The 24,952-nt window shown below is 44.0% G+C and overlaps 1 protein-coding gene across 1 annotated transcript in view; it reads left to right on the forward strand.

The window, feature by feature from the left end:
• Positions 1-24,952, forward strand: part of LOC123750084 (tripartite motif-containing protein 5-like) — a 48,573-nt gene that overhangs the window by 12,897 nt on the left and 10,724 nt on the right. The window contains exons 2-4 of the mRNA XM_069337397.1: positions 1,664-1,734; positions 17,125-17,826; positions 18,306-18,452. Of these exons, the coding sequence (XP_069193498.1) occupies positions 1,729-1,734; positions 17,125-17,826; positions 18,306-18,452 (855 nt within the window). The 5' untranslated portion in view covers positions 1,664-1,728. The remainder of the gene's footprint in view (positions 1-1,663; positions 1,735-17,124; positions 17,827-18,305; positions 18,453-24,952) is intronic.

Here is a 24,952-nt window from a genome sequence, read left to right on the forward strand (position 1 = left end):
TCCGTGTCTATGAGCGAAACCAGCTGTCAGGCCACCTACGAGTGCTTGTATAAATGTGCCTGACTGATTAAGGAAAGGTACCTTATCTGTAAGTACAAGATCTTGTCATTGTTTTATTGTGTCTGTGTTGATCTGAGGTATCAACCACAGTTCTCACCTTCCCATACCTGTCACAGGTCATAGGTGAGTCGACGGTGAATGCGTGTTTATCTGTGTGGTATCACTGCATTTCACTAGTCTGTGAATGTAAGCTTCACATACACCACACATTTAGTTATTGTGTGATAATATTATTGTGCATGTTATTGCCTGTCCCATTGACAGTGTAGTTGTTGATTTATTGCATATCACCATTACCGAGTATCCGGTTGGAACTCTTGTGATCCCTTTGCATACCGGCAGTTAGGTTGCCGTGTTAATGATTGGCTGTCAACTGTGTTAAGTTAGGTGTTTCTCCACGAGTGGATACGAGTCGTTTAGCCAGACATAAAGAGTCTCGCTAATATAACCATAGCTTTGCTGACGCCAATCTAAAGTAAATCAAGCACCCTGTGTATTAGTGGTTAAGTTAGTAAATAAACTACTGTTAAGCTTTATGTGGCGTTTCCGTTGAACCACTTCTGAATACTGCAAATATTACACAAGCCTTCAGCTCTAAAGTATCTTCAACACCGAGTTGCCTATAAGTCACAAACTATAAATGTGATGAGGACCCTAGGAGTCCCTTAAAGTGTTAAATCATTGAGGAGATTCAAACGATCAACGTGGAGCAGGACCAGGTGAGACTAGTCTGAGAAGAGACCCTCAAGGACTCTGACTCGACCTTGCTCCCAGGCCCTGTACAGTTGCTCTCGTATTTTCTATTCTGCAAATTCCGACAGCTTCGTGAAGCGTCTGCCACATGTACATTGGCGACGTACACATTGCAGTCGTGAAAGCAAAAAAGAAACACCCCACATATGATATATTACTCAGCAATGCTATACAGACACCAGCTGCATATCTACTTTGTGGACACTTCTTGCTACTATTCTTCTTCTTTGTACATTGGACAAGTGCTTGCATCTCTTTATTACTGCATTATCCCTCAGTTCCAGTTAATAGGAGCTGTTCTCCTTATCAACAAAATGTTCTCCTTTTTAAAAAAAATTGTCTAAAATACATTTCTGAAAATATTGAATGAAACTTTCATGACGCTTAAGCCAATAAGTTGGAGATTTGTTTAACATTTAATATTAATTTTCACATAATTTAAATATTTTTTGTCCAGCCACAGCTTTTACAGCCCAGGCTGTAGCAGCTTTAGGGTTAATGCACGTGGTTTGTATTACGTAGGCTGTCAGAGAGAAGGGAGGAGGCAGCCGAGAACCTGCCCATACCCCCTTCCCCTTTCTTGCCCACCCTCCTTACTCCTGCCCATCCTCCTTATTCCTGCCCACCCTCCTTATTCCTGCCCACCCTCCTTACTCCTGCCCACCCTCCTTACTCCTGCCCACCCTCCTTACTCCTGCCCACCCTCCTTACTCCTGCCCACCCTCCTTACTTTTGCTCAAAGCACAATACCTAAAAAAAAATGATTTAATGTATTCTAAACATTTACTATGTTTTGGTCGGGAAAATTTAGGCATAGAAACCTTAAATTTGTTTTATTTTGCCTTAATAGGTAATACTGCGTCCAGTCTCTGCTCAGCTTCCCAGGATGATAGCAAACACAACTTCTGCCCATTAATGATGGTAAGGACAATTTTATTCTTACTGTATTACCAGTGTGTGTGTTTATCATGTTGATGTCAATATCCAGTGATTGTGAGTGTATTAACCCTTGAATGGCGCATAGCTATATACCATTTGACACCCACAGGCGCATACCAAAAAAAAAATATTTTTTCTTCCTAACCTGTTAATTTGTGTTCTCTGATCATGGGAAAAATAATAAAAAAATCCTAAGTGCCCGCCCGCACATATTGCCCGCTATAGGGCAAGGAATTCTGGTAAAAAATAGGCGCTGACTCAGCATTCGTCCCAGGCGGTCTGTTGATCGCCAGCTGTCAGGACGGAGTTGCCACAGAGATAATTACCCAATTATTTCAATGTCTCTGATTTTTCGTAGTTTTTTTGCTGTAATATTATTCAATAGTGTGTAGTGTGATATATTTATATAATAAAATGAGTGAATCATCACTGTACTAAAAAATATGGTGTGCATATTGTTGATTCAATTATGTTCATCAAACAGTGAACAAATACTTTGTCGGTTATTACACTACATACACAGGTTATATATAAGTATCTGCATGTTTTGTTCACCATAAGTGTACATCTAAGCTTGTATGGTGAGTAAAAGCACAAAGACGTAGGACCCCACACAGTCAGCTGATGGCTGCCGCCCTCAAGGCCAGACGCACTAATATTTCTCCTACAACAATACTGTTTGTGGTGCTATTACGCTATATACACACATTATATATAAATATCTACCTGTTTTATTCACCATACTTGTACAAGTAAACTGGTATGGTGCCCAAAGACCATCGTGGTCATCAGTAAACAACATGGTAAGTCCTGCAGACGACGCTCCTCCCTCGCCAAAATGGCAGCTCCCAACCTACTCATCTCGCTGTTTATATTCTCTATGCACACGTTATATATAAGTATCTACATTTGTGTTCACCATAGCGAACCACTAAGCTGGTATGGTGAGTGCAGTCAATAAAAGGTGGCCACACACAGTCAGAAGATATCGCAACTACCCTTCCTCCCACAGCATTACTCCTTCCTCCATGGCGCACAGCGCTAAATATCACCACAATCCTGCTATTATCAGAACCCTGGTCAGTTTTATCACAGTCAGGGGTCTTCTGTAATAATATCATCGCTACATAATAGCATGAACAAGAATATTATGGCATTTTTAGGCGATGTTGTGGTCACAAGCTGAACAGCAGTGCTGTGAGTTCATGCTGCGTGCGTCAGGTTTGGTTGCTCACTCAATACTGAGGCCAATAACACCCGGAAGTTTGGCCCACGATTTTTAAAAAAAATGGCGTCTGTTTACAAGAGCCCTGATGAAGGTGTGGTGAACCCCGTGTATCCGCGGGCCGTTTAAATCTTGCGTAGTACTCCAAAGCATCACATGATGCGATGCGCAATTTACTGCAAGTCGGTCAAAGCATCATATGATGCGATGCGTAATTGAAGGGTTAATCAAGATATTTTCATTAACTAGTAATTACCTAAGTGTAATTACCTAAGTGTAGTTACAGGATGAGAGCTACGCTCGTGGTGTCCCGTCTTCCCAGCACTCTTTGTCATATAACGCTTTGAAACTACTGACGGTCTTGGCCTCCACCACCTTCTCACTTAACTTGTTCCAACCGTCTACCACTCTATTTGCGAAGGTGAATTTTCTTATATTTCTTCGGCATCTGTGTTTAGCTAGTTTAAATCTATGACCTCTTGTTCTTGAAGTTCCAGGTCTCAGGAAGTCTTCCCTGTCGATTTTATCAATTCCTGTTACTATTTTGTACGTAGTGATCATATCACCTCTTTTTCTTCTGTCTTCTAGTTTTGGCATATTTAATGCTTCTAACCTCTCCTCGTAGCTCTTGCCCTTCAGTTCTGGGAGCCACTTAGTAGCATGTCTTTGCACCTTTTCCAGTTTGTTGATGTGCTTCTTAAGATATGGGCACCACACAACAGCTGCATATTCTAGCTTTGGCCTAACAAAAGTCATGAACAATTTCTTTAGTATATCGCCATCCATGTATTTAAATGCAATTCTGAAGTTAGAAAGCATTGCATAGGCTCCTTGCACAATATTCTTTATGTGGTCCTCAGGTGATAGTTTTCTATCTAGAACCACTCCTAGATCTCTTTCTTTATCAGAATTCTTTAAAGATTTCTCACATAATATATAGGTTGTGTGGGGTCTATGTTCTCCTATTCCACATTCCATAACATGACATTTATTAACATAGTGTATTAATGTTGGTGTTGTCATTTACCAGTGATGGCGAGTGTATTAATTATAGTCATTACCTAGTGATGGTGAGTGTATTAATCATATTGGCATTACCCAGTGATGTTGAATGTACTAACCCTTGTGTTGCTAAGGGCTATTTACCCCTTCTCACCCACAGGCACGTAACAAAAAAGAAAAAAAAATCTTCCTAAGCTGTTAATTTGTGTTCCCTGACCACAAGAGAGAGGAAAAAATTAATCGTACTTACAAATGACATAAATGAGCCGATAATATGAGTGATGACGTCACACCCTGCATGCTTGCTCATGCAAGGTGCGTCCCAGAGGCATCGCGCACAGTCTTCAAGCAGCCAGAATTGCCACGAATTTATTTTCGCTGCATTATTTACAGTGTCTAGGCATATTTTATCACAAATATTCTTCACTAATTGTGTTACATATAATGTTACTTCATGTTCAGTGGTAATAAATGTTGCATACATTGAGTATACACATGTGCACAAAAATATTTTCCCACTATGCCAATATAATATGTATTCACATTGTTCATTAATATATTTACATACATGCACACACTATTTACAGGTTTTTTGCACTATTATTGCACATTTAGAATTCTTGGAGAGAGTGGTAGTTGTTGAAGCATTTGATAGAACATAATGGGACTGCACACGCTTCACACCATGTTTGCACAAGTTTATGTTTCTGATCTCGTTTATTGTTCTACAAACTAGGCAATCACGTTGGCCTATTGCACGCGTTCCAGCTGGTGGCAAATATTTTAGTCTGTGTGCTTGAAAGCCCACCATGTGAGTGAGCCTGGGTGTAGCAACATGCTGCAACACTGGGTTCATGATGGGTCTTTGTATGCCAGAAACATCTTTGCCAAACTTTGCTAATAACTGTGTCCAAGTGTAAAATCAAACGAACGGAAACTTGGTTTACATTCAGTTTTCACCAGATACATATTATAGCTGTTCAGCATGCTTATGTCAACAAGATCGAAAAACACTTTTCGTCCACTTCAATGTTTTCCGCACTCACTCGACAGTGCCCACCATCATGTCAGATTTATCAACCAAATGCATGTTGACATTATAGTCAAGAACACAATCTGGCTTATTGGTTCTTGCGTTACTCGGTTCACCTTGCCAATGTTCACCATTGTACTATCATGAACGGTTGTCAGCAAGTTCACTTCTCTCGTGTCTTTCCACCTAACTGAGCGTATTTGATCAATTTTTCTTAGCTGGCAGTCACCAACTTCAAGTTTATTGTCAAACACTGGCATTTCCCTTCTTCTTGGCTTTACTGTGCCAAACAATCCAGTTCTATTTTAAATCAAGAACCTAGCTTGCAAGGGACTTGTATAGCAGTTACCCGTGTATAAAATGTGGTCCTTGTTCATCCATGGTGCCATCAGTGACTTTACCACACTACCTGAGAAACCATGTTGGTCGTTACCGAGAATGTCTACATCGCTAGCAGAATACAGAATCGTGTGTAACACGTATACTGTTTCACAGTCACATAAAACAAAGAATTTCAATCCAAATTTGTTGTGTTTGGAGGGAATATACTGCTTGAATGCAACACGTCCTCTGAAAAGCACAAGGGAATCGTCAGTCACCAGCTTCTGCGCTGGTACGTAGAAATCTCTAAACTTACCAATCACTTCATTCATATACAGTAGTGCCTCACTCGCCAAAGTCTATCATCCTCTGTCCGGTCCTCATTACTTGCAAAATGAAGACACCTGAGGAGTATCTGAAACCTGTCTTGGGACATATATTTCTCGAAGAAAGGTGTTGGAATAGTCTGGTCTTTGCTCCAATAATCTGTGATAGCGTGTTTGACACAATGTTTCATCAACATACATATTGCCAAAAATACATACATTTCACCTACTGTAGTGTTTTTCCAACGCTGCAATCGTGAATATTCTGTTATCTCTTTTCCAATGAGATGAGTCGCATGAAGGTTCATTTGGTGTACAATATATTCCATGAGCGGCTCATCATAAAATGCTGTAATGTAATCCATTTCACACATGTCCTCACCATTATCAGGGAAAAGGTCTGTAATCCCAACTTCTTTATTGTCAAAGGCAGGAATTAGAGGAATAAAATCATCACCATCACTCCACACAAGTACACCTGCTGTCCTGTGAGACGCAACAGCGGCTCGACAGCGAGGAAGCGTTGCACACCATGGACCAGGAACTAAAGTCCGTCTATGCAAAGTACAGCCGCTATGTTAACGCGAGGGGAAATCACGTGAACACGAGGGTCTTGGTTCCTCATGTGGTGCTATGCGGCGGCGCTTGGCTGGGCGAGATGCTGCTGACGTGACAAATTCTTGCCCAATATCACCACTGGTACTAGCAACAGGCACAGTAACACTATGCTCTGAATCCACTTCACTAAAACCAGAAAATGAGTCACCTTCCTCTGACTCGTCGTCCAAAATATCCTCGTACTCTAAATAAGCACAAGAACTGTGTGGTCGTGGGTGAATTGGAGTAGACACTGGGCGAGGAGGCACGGGTGAGCATGTAGGCCTCGCCATGGGAGGAGACTGTATCTCATATTCACTGTCTGTGCTACTATCATCAGTCAATTGTCTGTAGTCCTTATCAATGTCAGGGTCATCAAAAATCACTTTCCTCACCATCAGAAAATAATTCACTAGTTATTTGCTCTTGAGTAAGTGATTGTGTGGTGAGTGCTCAGGAGGCATTTGGCCGTGCGTTCACCATGGTGACCGCTGGGTAATTGGGGCCTCCCACGCATTGGTAGCATGAGCTAGATATTTTTTACAAAATGGCAGCTGGTTTACTATAGCCCCTGGGCAGCGTATGGGGGCCCCGCTACCCCGCTGGCCATTCAAATCTTGTGTGGTATTCCATCACGTCATATGACATGATGCATAATTTATAGCAAGTTACTCAACACATCATATGACGTGTTGTGCAGTTTAAGGGTTAATCATGGTATTATTACCCAGTTATGTTGAGTGTATTAACCCTCTGAAATGCAAATAGCGTATAATTTTGCTCAATCAGGGGTGCGCATAACACCTTAACCACTGCACTGTGCCAAACGACAAATGCCATTTGCCAATTACTGCGCCAACTGACAAAAGTATTTTTTATTTCTTCGTACACAGTCGAAGTGCGAAGTGCGGTAGGTTGGGTACAAAATGGACTCTTAGGACCTCCAGTGAGAGGCAGCCGTCTTGGAAAAAAATCCCAGAATGTCCTAGGGCTGCTGGCTGGGTTAGTACTGAGTGAGCAACAATGAGTGGCACATGCGCCTCTGGCTCCCAAACACCTGTCCAACACGGTGTTGACTTGGGTACAAGATGGATTCCTGAGGTGTTTGCCAGATTGAAAAAAATTCCCAGCATTCCCCACGGTCATGGGTAGGCTCATATTCAAGGTAGCAACCATGTCGTATTCATCCATATCGAGCTCCCAGCCCTAGTCGGCCATGTTTTTAAGAAAACATCACCTGATGTTGGAATACAAGGCATATTGCTTGAAGATGAGCATGCCAATGATTTTGATAACCCAAATCTGGAAAAAGACCTAACACAGGTGTCTGCTACTAGTGATATGGATAGTGAAGTGAACGATGTGGAGTGTGTACAGCTCTCACAGCCCTGCCATGCAGGACTAGGTCATCACCATCAGTGGAACAACACAAAGGAATTTTGGTATGTTCCACTGAACATTTAGTGCCAAATGCAATTCATTTGGACCATCCGGGAATTTGTTAGAGCGGGGTCTGTTAGTGATGATGCACTGTATTTGAAAAGAAAAAATGCAAGAATAGTGAAGTGATTGTAAATATTATTCAGCAGATATGTAAGTAATAAAATTTAGCAGATACTGTATATAAGTAATAAAATTTACCAGATATAAAAGTAAAAATAATAAAGAACAGAAGAGTGGGAAATTAGATAATTAATCAATTAAGACTTCTAGAGTAAACGAACTGAGATTCAAATAATTAATCAAATGGAATACAAATAATTAGCTAAGTTAAGAATTACATTAATATTGTAATAGTGATACCTCGGTTTCAGAGTTTAATCCGTTCCTGGAGACAGCTCGTAACCCGAAGCTTATTTCCCCATAAGAAATAATGGGAAATGAATTAATCTGTTCCAGACTACCCAAAAACCTCACTTCAAACTAAATTTTATACTTCAACTAAATCTACACTACAAAACTATGTTCAAGTTTTACTTACCATTGGTGATGAATGCTGTAGGCATATGAACGATGGTGAGGAGGGGAGAGGAGGAGAGTTGTTGTTATAATGGGAGGGGACTCCCCTTCCAAACAGTATCAGGCAGTGAGGACCTCTCAGGGGTGCATTCTCTGGCATGTTTTGCCTGCATACTACTAGGTCCTGGTTGTGGCTCACTGCTCGATGTTCTCACAACGTATCTGTCCATGGAAGCTTGTTTTTCCCATCTGCGCAAGATGTCTCTGTAGTGAGGCATCATATTGTCATTGAAAAGATTAAGGCAACGGCCTACTACAGCTTCTCTGGGTGAGTCTTTTCAATAAAAGTTTGAATCTCTTCCCACATCTGACACACCTTCTTAATTTCTGCAGAAGGGACATTCGCTACTGCCTCATCCTCCTCCACTGGAGAATCATCAGCTCGGTCATCTTGCCATTCCTTTTGAAGGGCTTGGTGTTCTTCGGTGGCCATTTCTTCGTTGTGTTCTTCCACCAACTCCTCCACATCACCATCCAATTCCAAGCAAATTTGCCGGCTCAGAGTAACAATTTCCTCAACAATAGGCACATCATTTACAGGCTCAAACCCCTCAAAGTCTTGTTCTATCACACATTCAGGCCACATTTTTTTCCAGCCAGAGATCAGGGTTCTTCGAGTCACTTCTTGCCAAGCTTTGTCAACGAGTTTTAAAGCACTACAAATGTTAAAATGGTTTTTCCAGAACTCTTTGAGGGTGAGGTTTGTGGCTTGAGTCACTTCAAAACATTTCCGGAAAAGTGCCCTTTCATAAAGTTTCTTAAAATTCGCTATGATTTTCTGGTTCATAGGCTGAATTCCGAACAGTCTCCGTGGTGTAGTGGTAAGACACTCGCCTGGCGTTCCGCGAGCGCTGTCATGGGTTCGTATCCTGGCTGGGGAGGATTTACTGGGCGCAATTCCTTAACTGTAGCCTCTGTTTAACACAACAGTAAAATGTGTACTTGGGTGAAAAAACGATTCTTCGCGGCAGGGGATCGTATTCCAGGGACCATAGGATTAAGTACTTGCCCGAAACGCTACGCGTACTAGTGGCTGTACAAGAATGTAACAACTCTTGTATATATCTCAAAAAAAAAAAAAAAAAAAAAAATTAGAGTGGTGTTAGGCGGAAGGAACTTTACTGTGAGAAATTTATTGTATCTGGGCAACAAATCATCTTCCAAGCCTGGAGGATGAGCAGGAGCATTGTCGAAGAGAAGCAGGGCCTTGAGTGGCAAATGTTTCTCCTGCAGATATTTTTCTATGGCAGGGCACACCACTTCATTCACCTACTCCGTAAAAAAAATTCTAATCACCCATGCCTTATTATTAGCCTTCCCACATCACACACATTTGGGTTTTCTGCACTTTATACTGTTTGAAAACCCTTGGATTTTCAGAATGATACACTAGCAAGGGTTTAATTTTCAAATCGCCACTCGCATTTGCACACAGCACAAGCGTAAACCTATCTTTCATAGGCTTGTGTCCAGGCAATGCGAAGAATGAGACTGCTGCGTTCCGGAGGGGTCCATGGGTTGTTGATGCTTGGTTGGTCAGGTCGGGGGTGCATCATGTTTTGTGTCCGGTTGTGGCGCTTTGCCGTTATTTGCGTGCCACAGCTTCTGTGTCCGGGGACGCGCTGTGGGTTGATCCGGTTTCCCTTCTTCCCTGTTAGCGGGTTCGGGTCTCCCAGGTCGTCCGCAGGGTTATTAAGTCCAGCCAGCCTGCGGTCTATCCCATGACGTTCGTAAGTTCGCACCTCTTGCTGCCGTCTTTGGGAATATGTCTTGGTCTGATATTCGGGCGTGGGGATTTTGGCGGTCGAACAGGGTCCTGGCTGCTCGTTACTTTGTGAATGTCCCTGGGCCCCGTCGGGCCTGTGTTGCTTTGGGTCGGCGGTTGCAGCCAGTTGTCTCGGCTTCGAGTTGAGGAGTGAGCGACGACCGCCTCCCGGGTAAGTTCCTCTTTTTTCTGTCTGTGGGTAGTTAGCTCCGGGGAGCCAACGGGGCTCCCCCCCAGAAAACCAGCGTTGAATGTAATGAAACGCCATTTTCTGGGTGAGTCCCGGAGGCTCCCCGGCATCCCTCCTTCCCTCCGGTCGGTGGTTTTTCGCGTTTTTGACATCCAGCCTCAAGAACTGAGGTGTGGGTAGCCGGCGTGGGGGGTCTGGGACTCTCCCATTCCCCTCCCGGGGAGGGGGGAGCTGCGCAGACAGCGGCGCGGCGGTGTGTGACGTCACACTAGTTTGCTTGTTTTCGGTTGGGGAGTTCTATCCACTAGTTCAGCTTTTGGTAGCAATTTTAACCAGAATAGGGGTTTGTTTTGAGGCGCTTACCTTTCTGGGTGCCTGTTCCGGTCGATGGCAGACATAGAATGCTTCCAACCACACGGGGGCTTCTATAGGCCATTGCTCCTCTTGCCTCTCTGAGGGGGCCAGGTTCTGGCCATGGTCCCCGGTAGGCCTAAGAACTCCATACACATGACTGATGCCAAAGTCTGACATTAGCATATCAGCCTGGGATAGCTCCGGGACTCGCCCAGAAAATGGCGTTTCATTACATTCAACACTGGTTTTCTAAATTTCTCAAACCATCCCCTGCTTGCCTTAAAGTCTCTCTCTGCACTCGTTCCAGGGGTTTTCTTTACAAGTTCTTCGTGCAATACTCTGGCTTTCTCACAAATGGTGGCCTCCGAAACACTATCACCCGCTAACTCCTTGTTGTGTATCCAAATTAATAACAACTTTTCCACTTCCTCAAGTATTTGTGGTCTTTGTTTTGTGATTGTTGATACTCCTTTTGCCACTTTGGCACTCATAATGTCTTTTTTCTTGGAAAGTATAGTGCATATTGTTGACGTGGATTTGTTGTACTGCCTGCAAAGTTCAACAACACGTGCACCATTTTCATGCTTCCGAATGATCTCTTGCTTTTCCTCTATTGTCATCCTCACATGCGATTTCTTGCCTTGAACCTTACCACTGGCTTTCTTGGGACCCATTGCGATGTATATTATAACAAATTTTATGCTCAAATAGCAAAAACTCCGAAAATAAAAGGTAAATCCTTGTGAAGAATTCAGGCGGGATAGTCACTGGGCGCAAGGCACTGGCAAACTGAGCGGCGATCGCCGAGCCACCACGCGCTAGGTTGGCCCGTACGCGTATCAACAAACTCGTATCCTGAGGCAACCCTCGTAACCCGATGCAAATTTTCCGAGCAAATCCTGCTCGTAACCCGAAAAACTCGTAACCAGGGACGCTCGTAAGCCGAGGTACACCTGTACATGAATATTATATGGTAATAATACAAGATGGGCAAGGATATGCAATATAAACAGGCAAAAAAAATAAAAAGAGAACAAAGTGAGAATTAGACAATTAGATTAAGATTATGAATAAATAAATGGATTCAGATTCAAAATAATTAATAAAAAAGGAAACATAATTAATCAAATTAAAAATTCAATAATCTCTTAAGATTGTAATACAGTAATATCATATGGTAATAAGACAAGTTGGATAAGGGTATGCAATAGAAACAAACACATATCGCCTGGAAACACTGATGTACTTAAAGCTTAAAAATCCATTAACAATACTGGAATATTAGACAACAAACAAGACTAGTAGCTAATATTAATGGGCAGATATATAAGTGAGAAATTAAATTATTAATTTTTAATTCACAAAGTAATGAATTAAAGATTCAGATACATTGACACATTAAGAGTTCAAGGTTCATAAAATTTTGTGAAATGGAAGTCTTAGTAGTAAGAGATAATTGGGTAAGTTGCAAATATTTTAAGCTAAGAACCTGATAACTAGACAAATTAAGCATTGAAAGAATTATTACATTTTATAAAATTGAAGTGTTTGTAGTAACAATTATAAGAGGATAAATTACATGTAAATGAAGCCAATAATATAAAGAAGCCTTTAGTAACTAATATACAAACATAAAAAAAAAACAAAATTTAAATATGATTAGGCTAGGTAAGGCTTGGTCACTCATGTGTTACTCTCAGCAATGACATTGGAAGTTCGCTGACTTCCAGTTCTGTCACAATCAACAAAGAAAGTAAGTAATTGTTGGACACTTTTGATTTCATGTCTTTTGCCTGTTCTTTCTTAGCAATGATCGTTCCATTCCTGGTGTAGCACTGCTTGATAAGATTTGGGGTTTGTTTGTGAATATGATGCTGTCTGTAGAGGAGGATCAACGCTGCTTGGTAAGGCACTCATTAATATAATATGATGCTGTCTGTAGAGGAGGATCAACGCTGCTTGGTAAGGCACTCATTAATATAATATGATGCAGTCTGTAGAGGAGGATCAACGCTGCTTGGTAAGGCACTCATTATTATAAAGATTGGTTTTATATTTGTAGCTGCTTGAATGACGTCTTACTTATCATTGGGATAAGCTAGTTTAGTGAGCATCTGTCTGGTGCTATGGTGATAGTTTTTATCTATTCTGATAGATTTAATAGTATCATTAAAGTTTATCTCTGACGTAATCAGTTGTTGGGCTACACTTGAACAGTTTTGACCTTGTTCTTCAGGCAGTTCAGTAGAGCTGATGATGAGCAAATCATGGAGTTTTTGTTAATACTGTTGTCTGGAGAGCCTGAAACACTTATAAATTCAGTACTACCTACCTAACTACACATGCTGTATTGCATATTAATGGGTTATAAGCCAGTCCAAACATGGTATAGTTATGAAATACTATAATTCTCATACTGGGTGGGGTGGATATTATGAGGGACTGGTGGCTCATAACAGTTGTGACTAACATGTGTTGGTGAGTGTATTAATAACACTTTCACGCTTCGATGTCGCTTTCCAGTGACATCCATTTTTCTCCTGGGCCGTCTCGGATGACGCGGTCTGAAATCATCCATTAAAATATTTGTTAAAAATTAAAATTTTAACTGATCAATCTGGGTGTGGTTTCAAAATGAGCACCTTTAGATTGCACACAATTTGATGCCAAAATGAAAGACGTAACATGAAAATTGTTGTCAGAACACTGTAAAGATATAAATAATTTTGTGGTGATGAGCGTTAAAGTGTCCAAAAGTTAAAATATTTGTTAAAATTCTATTTATTGTTTTATTATTATGGGACTAGTTTTAAAATATGTGCCTTTAGATTGCGCACAATTTGATACCAAAATGGAAGACGTAACATGAAAATTGATGTCGGAACACTGGAAAAAATATTTAGTATTCTAGTATTTCTTTTGTTTTTGGCTATGATGAATTGTTCTAAAATTAATGGTAATTACTGTACCGTAGTGCATAGGCCGCTCCACATCCCCCTTAGCCCCCCAGGTTATCCCTCCCAACGCTCCCCTCTCTCCCGATACCAACCACCCACCCCACCCCCTCCTACACCATGCGCCTCGAGCCACAGCCGTACGGGATTAATATGGTACCGCCCGCAGCCTGGCTTTCATATCCAGACAATTCATTCCTTGTCTGGCTGACTGTCCGGATATTGCAACATCGGCAGCAAGTTAACCGGCCCAGATTTTTATCCGGACAAACACCTGATTTTCTGGCTCCTATGGACATTTTGGCCGGATATTGAGATAACTTTATCCGGTCACGATTTTGACCGTATAAGGGTGTTTTCCAGATATTCGAATCCCGGATAATCAAGTGTCTACAGTAATTATTTTGTGTGACATGGCATTGGAATTGAGCTGTGTTTTAACCCTCAAACAGCTAGGGGCCCAAATGGAATTCACACCCACAGGCGCAACAAAAAAAAAAAATCCAAAAAATTCTTTCGTCTTATAGAAGTGTTCATTTATTTTCCCTGATCACGGAAAAAATAACAAAAAAATCGTAGGTGGCATATTTTAGCCGCAATAGGGTAGGGAAGTGTGGCAAAAAAGGGGCGTTGGCAGAGCCTTCGCCAGATGAGGTCTACTCTGCCCGAGCTGTCAGATGGCAGTTGCCACAAATATATTATTACCTAATTATTTCAATGTCTCTGATTGATTTTTTCTTAGTTTTTTGCAGTAATATTATTCCATACAGTGAATTGTGGTATATTTATATTATAAAATGTGTGAACCATCGCTGTACTCAAAATTATGGTGTGCATATTAGTGATTCAATTATTATGTTCATAAAAGAATAAACAAATAGTTTTGCTGTTGTTACACTATATACACAGGTTATATATAAGTATTTGCATGTTTTGTACACCATAACGAACTACTAAGTTGGTCTTGTGAGTCAAAAAGCAACGAGGAGTGACCGCCAAACACCAGCGAGCCACTCACTGCCACTCCCTCCCTCAACACCACTTCATTCACCCCCCACAATACTCTTTCTGTATTTATTCACTATACACAGACGTTATATATACGTATTTACATGTTTTGTTCACCATAACTGTACATCTAAGCTTGTATGGTGAGTAAAGGCCACAAAGACGTACCTACTCACACAGTCAGCTGATCGGCGGCCGCCCTCAAGGCCAGACGCACTAATATTTGTCCTTCAACAATATTGTTTGTGGTGTTATTACGCTATATACACACATTATATATAAGTATCTACCTGTTTTATTCACTATACCTGTACAAATAAGCTGGTATGGTGCCCAAAGACCATAGTGGCCATCAGTAAGCACCATGCCAAGACGTGCAGACGACGCTCTTCCCTCACCAAAATGGCGGCTCCCAACCTACTCCTCTCGCTGTTATCTAACACTATACACACGTTATATATAAGTATCTACATTTGTGTTCACCATATCGAACCACTAAGCTGGTATGGTGAGTGCAGTCAATAAATGGTGGCCACACACAGTCAGAAGACGACGCCACAACCCTCCCTCCCACAACCTTACTCCTCCCTCCATGGAGCACAGCGCTAAATATCACCGCAATCCTGCTATTATCAGAATCCTGGTCAGTTTTATCACAGTCAGGGGGCTTCAGTAATACTATCACTGCTAAATAATAGCAGTATCATATATATTATGGTATTTGTAGGCGATGCTGTGGTCACAAGCTGAACAGCGGTGCTGTGAGCTCGTGCTGCGTGCGCCAGCCTTGGTGGCTTGCTCAATACAGACGCTGTAACACCCAAGAATGTTGGCCTGGATTTTTTTTCTAGGTGGCATCTGGCAACTATCGGTCGTGGCTGTACTATAGCTGCCCCTATCCCAGGCGGAGAGTTTAAATTATAGCGCTAGACACGAAATCATATATAAATGATGTGCGCGGTTTCGGTTTTGTCACTGATATCATTTATATATGATATTCGCGGTTTGAGGGTTAATCATTCTGTTAATTTTGTGAGTATAGATTTTTTTTTTTTTTGTTTTTTCATTTTGTTTTGTTTTTTTAACTGTTTTTCTTATATTTCAGTGATGGGAACATCAGATCATTTGATGTTCCCAATTTTCTAATGGGAACATCAGATCATTTGGGAATGCATAGGACGAGGGAGTGGGGAGGACGAGGGGATGGGAGTGGGGGGGGGGATGGTGAGGGGGGACAGGGGAGGGGGTAATGATGGGAAGGATGAGGGGATGGGGGAGTTGGGGATGGTGACGTGGGGACCGGGGAATGGAGAATGGTGGGGAGCACTAGAGGACAGGGGGAGTGGGTGATGGTGAAGAGGATAAGGGGACGGGGGAGGGGGGGAATTGTCGGGCGGATGAGTTGGAGTGAGAGATGGTTAGGAAGCCGAAGGGATGGTGGAGTGGGGAATGGTTAGGAGGAGATGGTGGGGAGGACTAGGGGACGGGGAAGTGGGGAATGGTTGGGAGGACGAGGGGACGGGGGAGTGAGGAATCGTTGGGAGGATGAGGGGATTGGGGAATGGTGGGGAGGACTGGGAGACAGGAAAGGTTGCTGTGGCTCAACAACGCACATGTGTTGTTGAGCCACAGTAACGTGTGGCCAAGTACAGCTCGTAAAGAATAATGTATAATGGATTAATCAGTTCCAAACCACAAAAATAAATACTGTATAGTTATACAATAATTAAATGGAATAAATGCTAACACACTACACTTTACCTGTACTTCGGAGAGTTGATGGCATATATGGAAACTAATGAGGCAGAGGAAGAGAGATGTTCTTTGGCAGGGGAGTTCCCTAACATTAAAACTTCTGGAAGTTGTGCTTCTGATGTTCTTTCTCTTTTCTGTCTTTTTCTGTTTCCCTCATTACACTCGCTGAATGTTTTCCTTACAAGTAACTTGTCCAAGGATGATTGTTTTTGCCTGTGCATTAAAATGTTTTTAAAGTGAGACATAGCATTGTCATTCAACAGATTTATAACACAGTTTGTCAAGATGATAATTTCAAGAAAAGGTTGGCACTTTCCCTCATTTTGCACACATTTCTTTTATTAGAGAACTAGAGTTAGGCATACCAAACTCTGTAACAAGAGCTGTCACTCAGGTACCACTCTCATATTTAGCTGTGAGTTCTTTCTTCATCTGTATCGTGATTCTAACCATTTTTTTTTTTGCTAGGCTCATATCACAAACTTTCATAGGTGACATGGTGACTTATTTACAATAAGAATATAAAAAATATCCAAGAGAAAAGTGTAGTAGGTTGTGCACTGACCAACAGCTATGGTGAAACTGATGCATCAGGGGATGCGTGTTTACATCTGAATGTCGAGCAAACAGACGAATACCGAACATGAACACAGCGTCTGAATACCGAAAAGTGCGAATTATTAGCAGTGCAAACACCGAGGCTCCTCTGTACAAAGAAATTATGTAAATATTATGTAATTTGTATCGGTAAATACAGTACAGTACTGTAATATTGCTTTTTGTTGTAAATTTTTCTAGCTTAACCAAATATTTTTTTCCACAGGATAACAACTCAGAGGAATGTTCAGTGTGTTTTAACAATTATGATGACAATCAGCTACGGCCTCGCACACAGCCTTGCGGACACACATTCTGCTCCCAGTGTATTGACAATGCTATCAAGAATGGGCAGCTGACCTGCCCCAGCTGCCGTGCCGAGCATGCTGCCACAGCTGCTACTCAGTTCCCAATTAATTATGGTATGGAGGCCCTTATCAGAAAACTAAAAGATATCGAGGTTGTACCAGAGAAAACGTTAACAGCAAAACCCATTAAAGCTCCTGCAAGAGGAATCAGCAAGAAGTTACATTCCATGGTGGAGGAGCAGAAGAGCAGCATCAGTAGCCTCATTACTAGCTGTGAAGAGGTGCTGTCCCAGCTGGGGGAGTACCGGGGGCAGCTGGGGGACTGGAAGACTCGCCACCTCCAGCTCCAGGACAGACTCTATGCTCTGGTAGAGCAGAACAAGTCAGCAATGAAGCTCTTGGAACTGGAGGACACCAGTGTGGTGGATATGACAACACAAGGAGAGGAAGGGAAGACTCAGCTGCAAACCATGTTGGGGAGCCTCGACACAGTCAACACAGCGCAGGAAGTATTCATGACTATCAATGAAGTTGACCAATGCAACATGGAGGTAGAAAATTGGCTCAAGAAGTGCCAGAAACTCTTCCCAGATGTCAAGACTGTCTACACCTCAGTGAAGGTAGGTTGCTGAAGGTCACATTGTTCTCACCCAACTGAGTGTAGTATTGCCTCTATATAAACACTTTTGACATGGAGACACATCATGATGAGAGTTGACTTTATATATAGGAAACTTTTTGCTCTAACACATGAAACATTTTTATTAATAAAGTCAGCTGTCATCTTGGTGTTTCTCTACACTGTGGTCAGTGTAGAGAAACATTACTTACATTGTCAAATTGCTTTACTCAGTCTGATGCTTCATTATAGTCCAGTTACTTTACTCAGAGCCTGATGCTTCATTATAGTCCAGTTACTTTACTCAGAGCCTGATGCTTCATGATAGTCCAGTTACTTTACTCAGTGCCTGATGCTTCATTATAGTCTAGTCACTTTACTCAGAGCCTGATGCTTCATTATAGTCCATTTACTTTACTGAGAGCCTGATGCTTCATTATAGTCCAGGTTCCACATTAATGTTTGTGTTGGTAATGACAGGTGCGGGAGACCATCAGGGAGGCCCTGGAAATGACGACCACAGAGACAGGTGCCACAGCTGACCCCGTACACCTGGGAGACTCAGCCTCCAGCATCATGAATAAAGTTCAGGAAATCACTGAAGAGATCCCCCAGAAGCAATTAACAGTAAGTTTTTTATTTTCTCTCGTAGGTCATATCACAAGATATTGAGTTGCGTTTAGAGGAGAGGAAGCCTGTTCTTAGGTTTATCGGAGTTCCCCAAGGTCAACTGCTGACTTTCCTTAATATACAATCTACAATAGTTGACTAATTCCTGGATAGATATTTACTGGTAGGTGAACAGAGGCAATAGGTGAAAGGCAACAGACAACAGGAAACAGGTTAACTATTTCTGGCCTGCATGGTGATTGAACCTGTGATCCTCTATTGAACCCGGGATCCTGACCCCGTCACAGAGGCGCAGAGAGTGGGTGACACTCCACCAACCTATCAAGAAAGCATACCTGGTTGATACCTGGTTGATGGAATTCTGGGAGTTCTTCTATTCCCCAAGCCCGGCCCGAGGCCAGGCTTTTGAGAGACTTGTGAGAGTTTGGTCCACTAGGCTGTTGCTTGGAGCGGCCCGCAGGCCCACATATCCCCCACAGCCCGGTTGGTCCTGCACTCCTTGGAGGAAACAATCTAGTTTCCTCTTGGAGATGTCCACGGTTGTTCTGGCAATATTTCTTATGCTCGCTGGGAGGACGTTGAATCTAGGAAGACAGCGAACCAAATCAGACCACTGCTGGGTACAAAGAGACTGAAGCCTTAAAACTGCCACAAACTCCCAAACAATGCCAGCACTAACCCCCTGCCAGTAGAGGGGGAGGGGGGGAGGGCTGGAGCTACAGGTCCAGCACAAACCCCCTGCCAGTAGAGGGGGGCTGGAGCTACAGGTCCAGCACCAACCCCCTGCCAGTAGAGGGGAGCTGGAGCTACAGGTCCAGCACCAATCACCTGCCATTAGAGGGGGACTGGAGCTACAGGTCCAGCACAAACCCCCTGCCAGTAGAGGGGGGGCTGGAGCTACAGGTCCAGCACCAACCCTCTGCCAGTTGAGGGGGGCTGGAGCTACAGGTCCAGCACCAACTCCCTGCCAGTAGAGGGGGGGCTGGACCTACAGGTCCAGCTGGTTGGACCTGTAGGTCCAGCACAGGTTGGTGCTGGACCTACAGGTCCAGCACCAACCCTCTGCCAGTTGAGTGGGGCTGGAGCTACAGGTCCAGCACCAACCCCCTACCAGTTGAGGGGGGTTGGAGCTACAGGTCCAGCACCAACCCCCTACCAGTTGAGGGAGGCTGGAGCTACAGGTCCAGCACCAACCCTCTGCCAGTAGAGGGGGGCTGGAGCTACAGGTCCAGCACCAACCCCCTGCCAGTACAGAGGGGCTGGAGTTACAGGTCCAGCACCAACCCCCTGCCAGTAGAGGTGGGCTGGAGCTACAGGTCCAGCACCAACCCCCTGCCAGTACAGGGGGGCTGAAGCTACAGGTACAGCACCAACCCCCTACCAGTTGAGAGGGGCTGGAGCTTCAGGTCCAGCACCAACCCTCTGCCAGTAGACGGGGGCTGGAGCTACAGGTCCAGCACCAATCCCCTACCAGTTGAGGGAGGCTGGAGCTACAGGTCCAGCACCAACCCTCTGCCAGTAGAGGGGGGCTGGTGCTACAGGTCCAGCACCAACCCCCTGCCAGTAGAGGGGGGCTGGAGCTACAGGTCCAGCACCAACCCCCTGCCAGTAGAGGTGGGCTGGAGCTACAGGTCCAGCACCAACCCCCTGCCAGTACAGGGGGGCTGAAGCTACAGGTCTAACACCAACCCCCTGCCAGTAGAGGGGGGCTGGAGCTACAGGTCCAGCACCAACCCCCCTGCCAGTAGAGGGGGGCTGGAGCTACAGTTCCAGCACTAATCCCCTGCCAGTAGAGAGGGGGGGGGTTGGAGCTACAGGTTTAGCACCAACCCCCTGCCAGTAGAGGGGGGGAGGGCTGGAGCTATAGGTCTAACACCAACCCCCTGCCAATAGAGGGGCGCTGGAGCAACAGCTCCAGAACCAACCTCCTGCCAGTAGAGGGGAGGGTTGGAGCTACAGGTTCAGCACCAACCCCTTGCCAGTAGAAGGGGGCAGGAGCTACAGGTCCAGCCCCAACCCCCTGCCAGTAATGGGGGGGCTTGAGCTACAGGTCCAGCACCAACCCCCTTCCAATAGAGACGCGCTGGAGCAATAGGTCCAGGACCAACCCCTTGCCAGTAGAAGCGTCCTGGAGATACAGGTCCAGCACCAACCTCCCTGCCAGAACAGGGAGGCTGGAGCTACTGGCCCAGCATCAACCCCCTGCCAGTTGAGGGGGGCTGGAGCTACAGGTCCAGCACCAACCCTCTGCCAGTAGAGGTGGGCTGGAGCTACAGGTCCAGCACCAACCCCCTGCCAGTTGAGGGGGGCTGGAGCTACAGGTCCAGCACCAACCCTCTGCCAGTAGAGGTTGGCTGGAGCTACAGGTCCAGCACCAACCCCCTGCCAGTAGAGGGGGGCTGTAGCTACAGGTCCAGCACCAACCCCCTGCCAGTAGAGGGGGGCTGGAGCTGTAGGTCCAGCACCAACCCCCGGCCAGTAGAGGTGGGCTGGAGCTACAGGTCCAGCACCAACCCCCTGCCAGTTGAGGGAGGCTGGAGCTACAGGTCTAGCACCAACCCCCTGCCAGTTGAGGGGGCTGGAGCTACAGGTGTGGGATATCTGGGGCTTGACTCAATTATTCAATTTTTACTGATTTAATTTAATAACGAAGGACCACCCACTTTTGAGAAAAGAGGGAAAACTAATAAAAGTGATCATTAGAATAACACTAGGGAACTAGTGTCTATGGACAATTATTAGAAAGGATAATCACTTGAAATAATGAATGGACTGTATGATTAATTAACTAAAGTCAGAGCCTCAAACACCTACATTGGGGGGTATTACTAGAACTTCATATACGTCTAGGAACTAGTGTGGTTCGTCACCAGTTCATTGCTGAGTAAATAATAATATGATCTAAAATGCTGTAGATTCAAATATGTAAACTCAAATTGTAAATATTAATGATTATTAAATTACGGAGCAACCGTCTAAGCAAACACATGAATTTCCAATCATCATATCTGGTAATAATATTTAATATAATGATCCTACAAAATTTGTATAAGAATTAAATTGGAGGAATTAAATGTGTACAAAGAGTCTTAGCTTTAAGACGATTTCTATGACATCGTTTTGTGATTCGTCCTCATGATCTCAGGATCTCCACATAGAAGGAATTAGAGGTGAATAACACGAATGAAGAAAACGACTCGATGACTCCTCACATACGAGCTGAAAATTAAAGAATATTAAGTAGCATTGGAATAGGCTACTTTTAATCTCAATATTCATGAAAATAGAAGAAATGCCGATGTGGTACTAACATTGGATATGGGGTCGTCTCACTATGTAAAGACAGACTTCTCACAAATATACGATCTTAAATGATGCATCAAGAAAGAAACTATACTTAACGTGAGTGTAGGTACTACTGAAGTCTGCGATATCGCGTCTGCCAGTCCCAAACGTTCACGTCGTTGTACGCGTATTTGTGAGTTTTGGCTTTAATTATCGACGCGTTATTAATTGGCTGAGCACTATGGAGCACGTGGAAGAATAATTATTCACTATTACTGTCTCCACTCGATCATACGGACTATATGGGAAGGACCCCCAGCCGGATTATCACATTTTTCGGATAATGGTACTTTTTCACCTACGAGTCCAAAAGTGACAATTTCCAACTACTTTTATACTACAAACAACATAATTTGAATTGCCTTGCCACATATAATTATTAAATATTCAACTAGAAACCTCAACTTACTTTGTTGGTGTTCGTCTTCTTGATTGATGCCACACATCTTGAAGTTAAGAATTCTTAACAATTTACGTAACCTATACTAACACAACACTTAAAATTACTGTACAGTTCATTAAGCAAAGTTAGTTTTGACTGCCAGCTGCTGAAGCCTCACTGGTTGAAGGCATTTGGGTTGCCTGTGAGGCCTCGCTTGTTGAAGGCGCTTGCATGGGCCTAACTTGTTGAAGCGCTTGCATGTCCTCACTTGTTGAAGACGCTTGGCTTGCCTGTGAAGCCTCACTTGTTGAAGGCATTTGGCTTGCTTGTGATGCCTCGCTTGTTGAAGGCGCTTGGCTTGCCTATGGCGCCTCACTTATTGAAGGCGCTTGCTTGCTTGCTCCTCACTTGTTGAAGGCGCTTGGCTTGCCTATGGCGCCTCACTTGTTGAAGGCATTTGGCTGCCTGTGACGCCTCACTGGTTGAACAACACATAACTTGTCTTTAATTGCTAGGACAACCTTCTTCCTCTTAACACCTCCAGAACGATTGATGCTGCTACCAGACATAATCTTGGCCAAAAATATTCAAAGTTACTATGAAAATAAAAGTTATTTAAAAAAATATTTCACTAATGGAGCAGCACTGTGACGCCGCACTGGTTGAGGTGTATAACAGTAACTTGTCTTTAATTGTTAAGACAACTTTCTTCCTCTTAACACCTCCAGAACGATTGATGCTGCTACCGGACATAATCTTGGCCAAAAATGTTCAAAGTTACTATGAAAATAAAAAAGTTATTTAAAAAAATATTTCACTAATGGCGTAGCACTGTGTATAACACGAGGGACGGATGCACATGGGTTGACCAGTGTTGGACGGGTCCACTTGGGGTGGGGCAGCTATAGCGCGTTACGTAGGCCGCCAGGAGGAAAAAAAACTCACAATATTTTTGAAGGAAACTTCAGCCTGTGCACATTACTTTTAGGAAACTTATTTATTTGTTAATACATAATAACTAGTACTTATTTAATTTGTTTTTGGCTATGATTAAGTGTTCTAAAATTAATGGTAATTCCTGTACCCAGGTGGTCCCTTCGTACGCACCCCTCCCACCCTCCCAACACCACCTACCCTCCCCACCCCCTCCTCCACCATGCGTCTAGAGCCACAGACGGGATTAATACGGTATGGCCGAATATTCATCCGGCCAAACCAGCTTTTATCCGGTTCCTGTGGCCATTTTGGCCGGATATTGTGATAACTTTATCCGATCACGATTTTGGCCGTATAAGGGCGTTTTCCGGATGTTTGAATCCCGGATAATCGCGGGGTTACAGTAGTTGGGTATCAGTGTAATTCTTGCTGATAACTCCCAATCGCCACGTGTCTCGCCACTCTTGACACCAGGACCCTTCTCTCTCGTACGCTGTCCAGGCACGCTCGCTCTACAATGGCGTCGCCGCCTCCCTCAACCCGGCTCTCGCATTCACCACAGAAATTATTAATCACGAATAATTCCTTTTCGCGTGATTATGGATGAAATACTTTAATGAGGACTGGGTTGCAATTATAGGGGTTTAAATATTATCGCATTCTCGTTTTATGGTTTTAAACGAGAAATGGAGAAGATTTTATTTCTCTATGACATTCGTGTGAGACTGAAGAAAATGTTACAACAGAATAATTTAACTAATAACTCTCGATTTAAGATTATTGGGAGTTATGTTATCCGTAAGTAATTATCACACGGAATACTGATGATTTTAGAGAACCACATGCAATTCTCTAACACATTGATAATAAATGTGTTTAGACATTATCTGACGCAAGGTTGCTGCTCCATTTAGTGAGAATTCTAGCATTAATACGCAGATGCAATGGTTAGTTTATGTTGACACTACTGTTAGTAAATTTAGTGACTGCTGTAGTTATAATATAATAATGATTTATTATAATACAATAGTAGTTTATTAGTGTTGGAAATTTCCAACAACAGGTCCAGCACCAACCCCCTGCCAATAGAGGAGCGCTGGAGCAACAGGTCCAGCACCAACCCCTTGCCAGTAGAGGGGGGGATGGAGATACAGGTCCAGCACCAACCCCCCTTCCAGTAGAGGGACGCTGGAGCTACTGGTCCAGCACCAACCCTCTGCCAGTACAGGGGTTCTGGAGCTACAGGTCCAGCACCAACCCCCTGCCAGTACAGGGGGGCTGGAGCTACAGGTCCAGCACCAACCCCCTGCCAGTACAGGGGGGGCTGGAGCTACAGGTCCAGGACAAACTCCCCTGCCAGTAGAGGAAGGCTGGAGCTACAAGCCAAGTACCAACCCCTTGCGAGTAGAGGGGGCTGGAGCTACAGGTTTAGCACCAAACCCCTTCAAATAGAGGGAGGGGGGGCTGGAGCTATAGGTCCAGCACTAACCTCCTGCCAGTAGAGGGGGCTGGAGCTACAGGTCCAGCACTAACCCTCTGCCAGTAGAGGGGGGGCTGGGGCTACAGGTCCAGCATCAACCCCCTGTCAGTAGAGGGGAGGGCTGGAGCTACAGATCCAGCACCAACCCCCTTCCAGTAGAGGTGGGGCTGGAGCTACAGGTCCAGATTCAAACATCTTCTAGTAAAGGGGGGTTGGAGGTACAGGTCCAGCTCCAACCCCGTGCCAGTAGAGGAGGGGTTGGAGCTATAGGTCTAACACCAACCCCCCTGCCAATAGAGGGGCGCTGGAGCAACAGGTCCAGCACGAACCCCCTGCCAGTAGAGGCGGCCTGGA

Source organism: Procambarus clarkii, chromosome 37 (assembly GCF_040958095.1).
Source record: "Procambarus clarkii isolate CNS0578487 chromosome 37, FALCON_Pclarkii_2.0, whole genome shotgun sequence".
Lineage (NCBI taxonomy): Eukaryota > Metazoa > Arthropoda > Malacostraca > Decapoda > Cambaridae > Procambarus > Procambarus clarkii.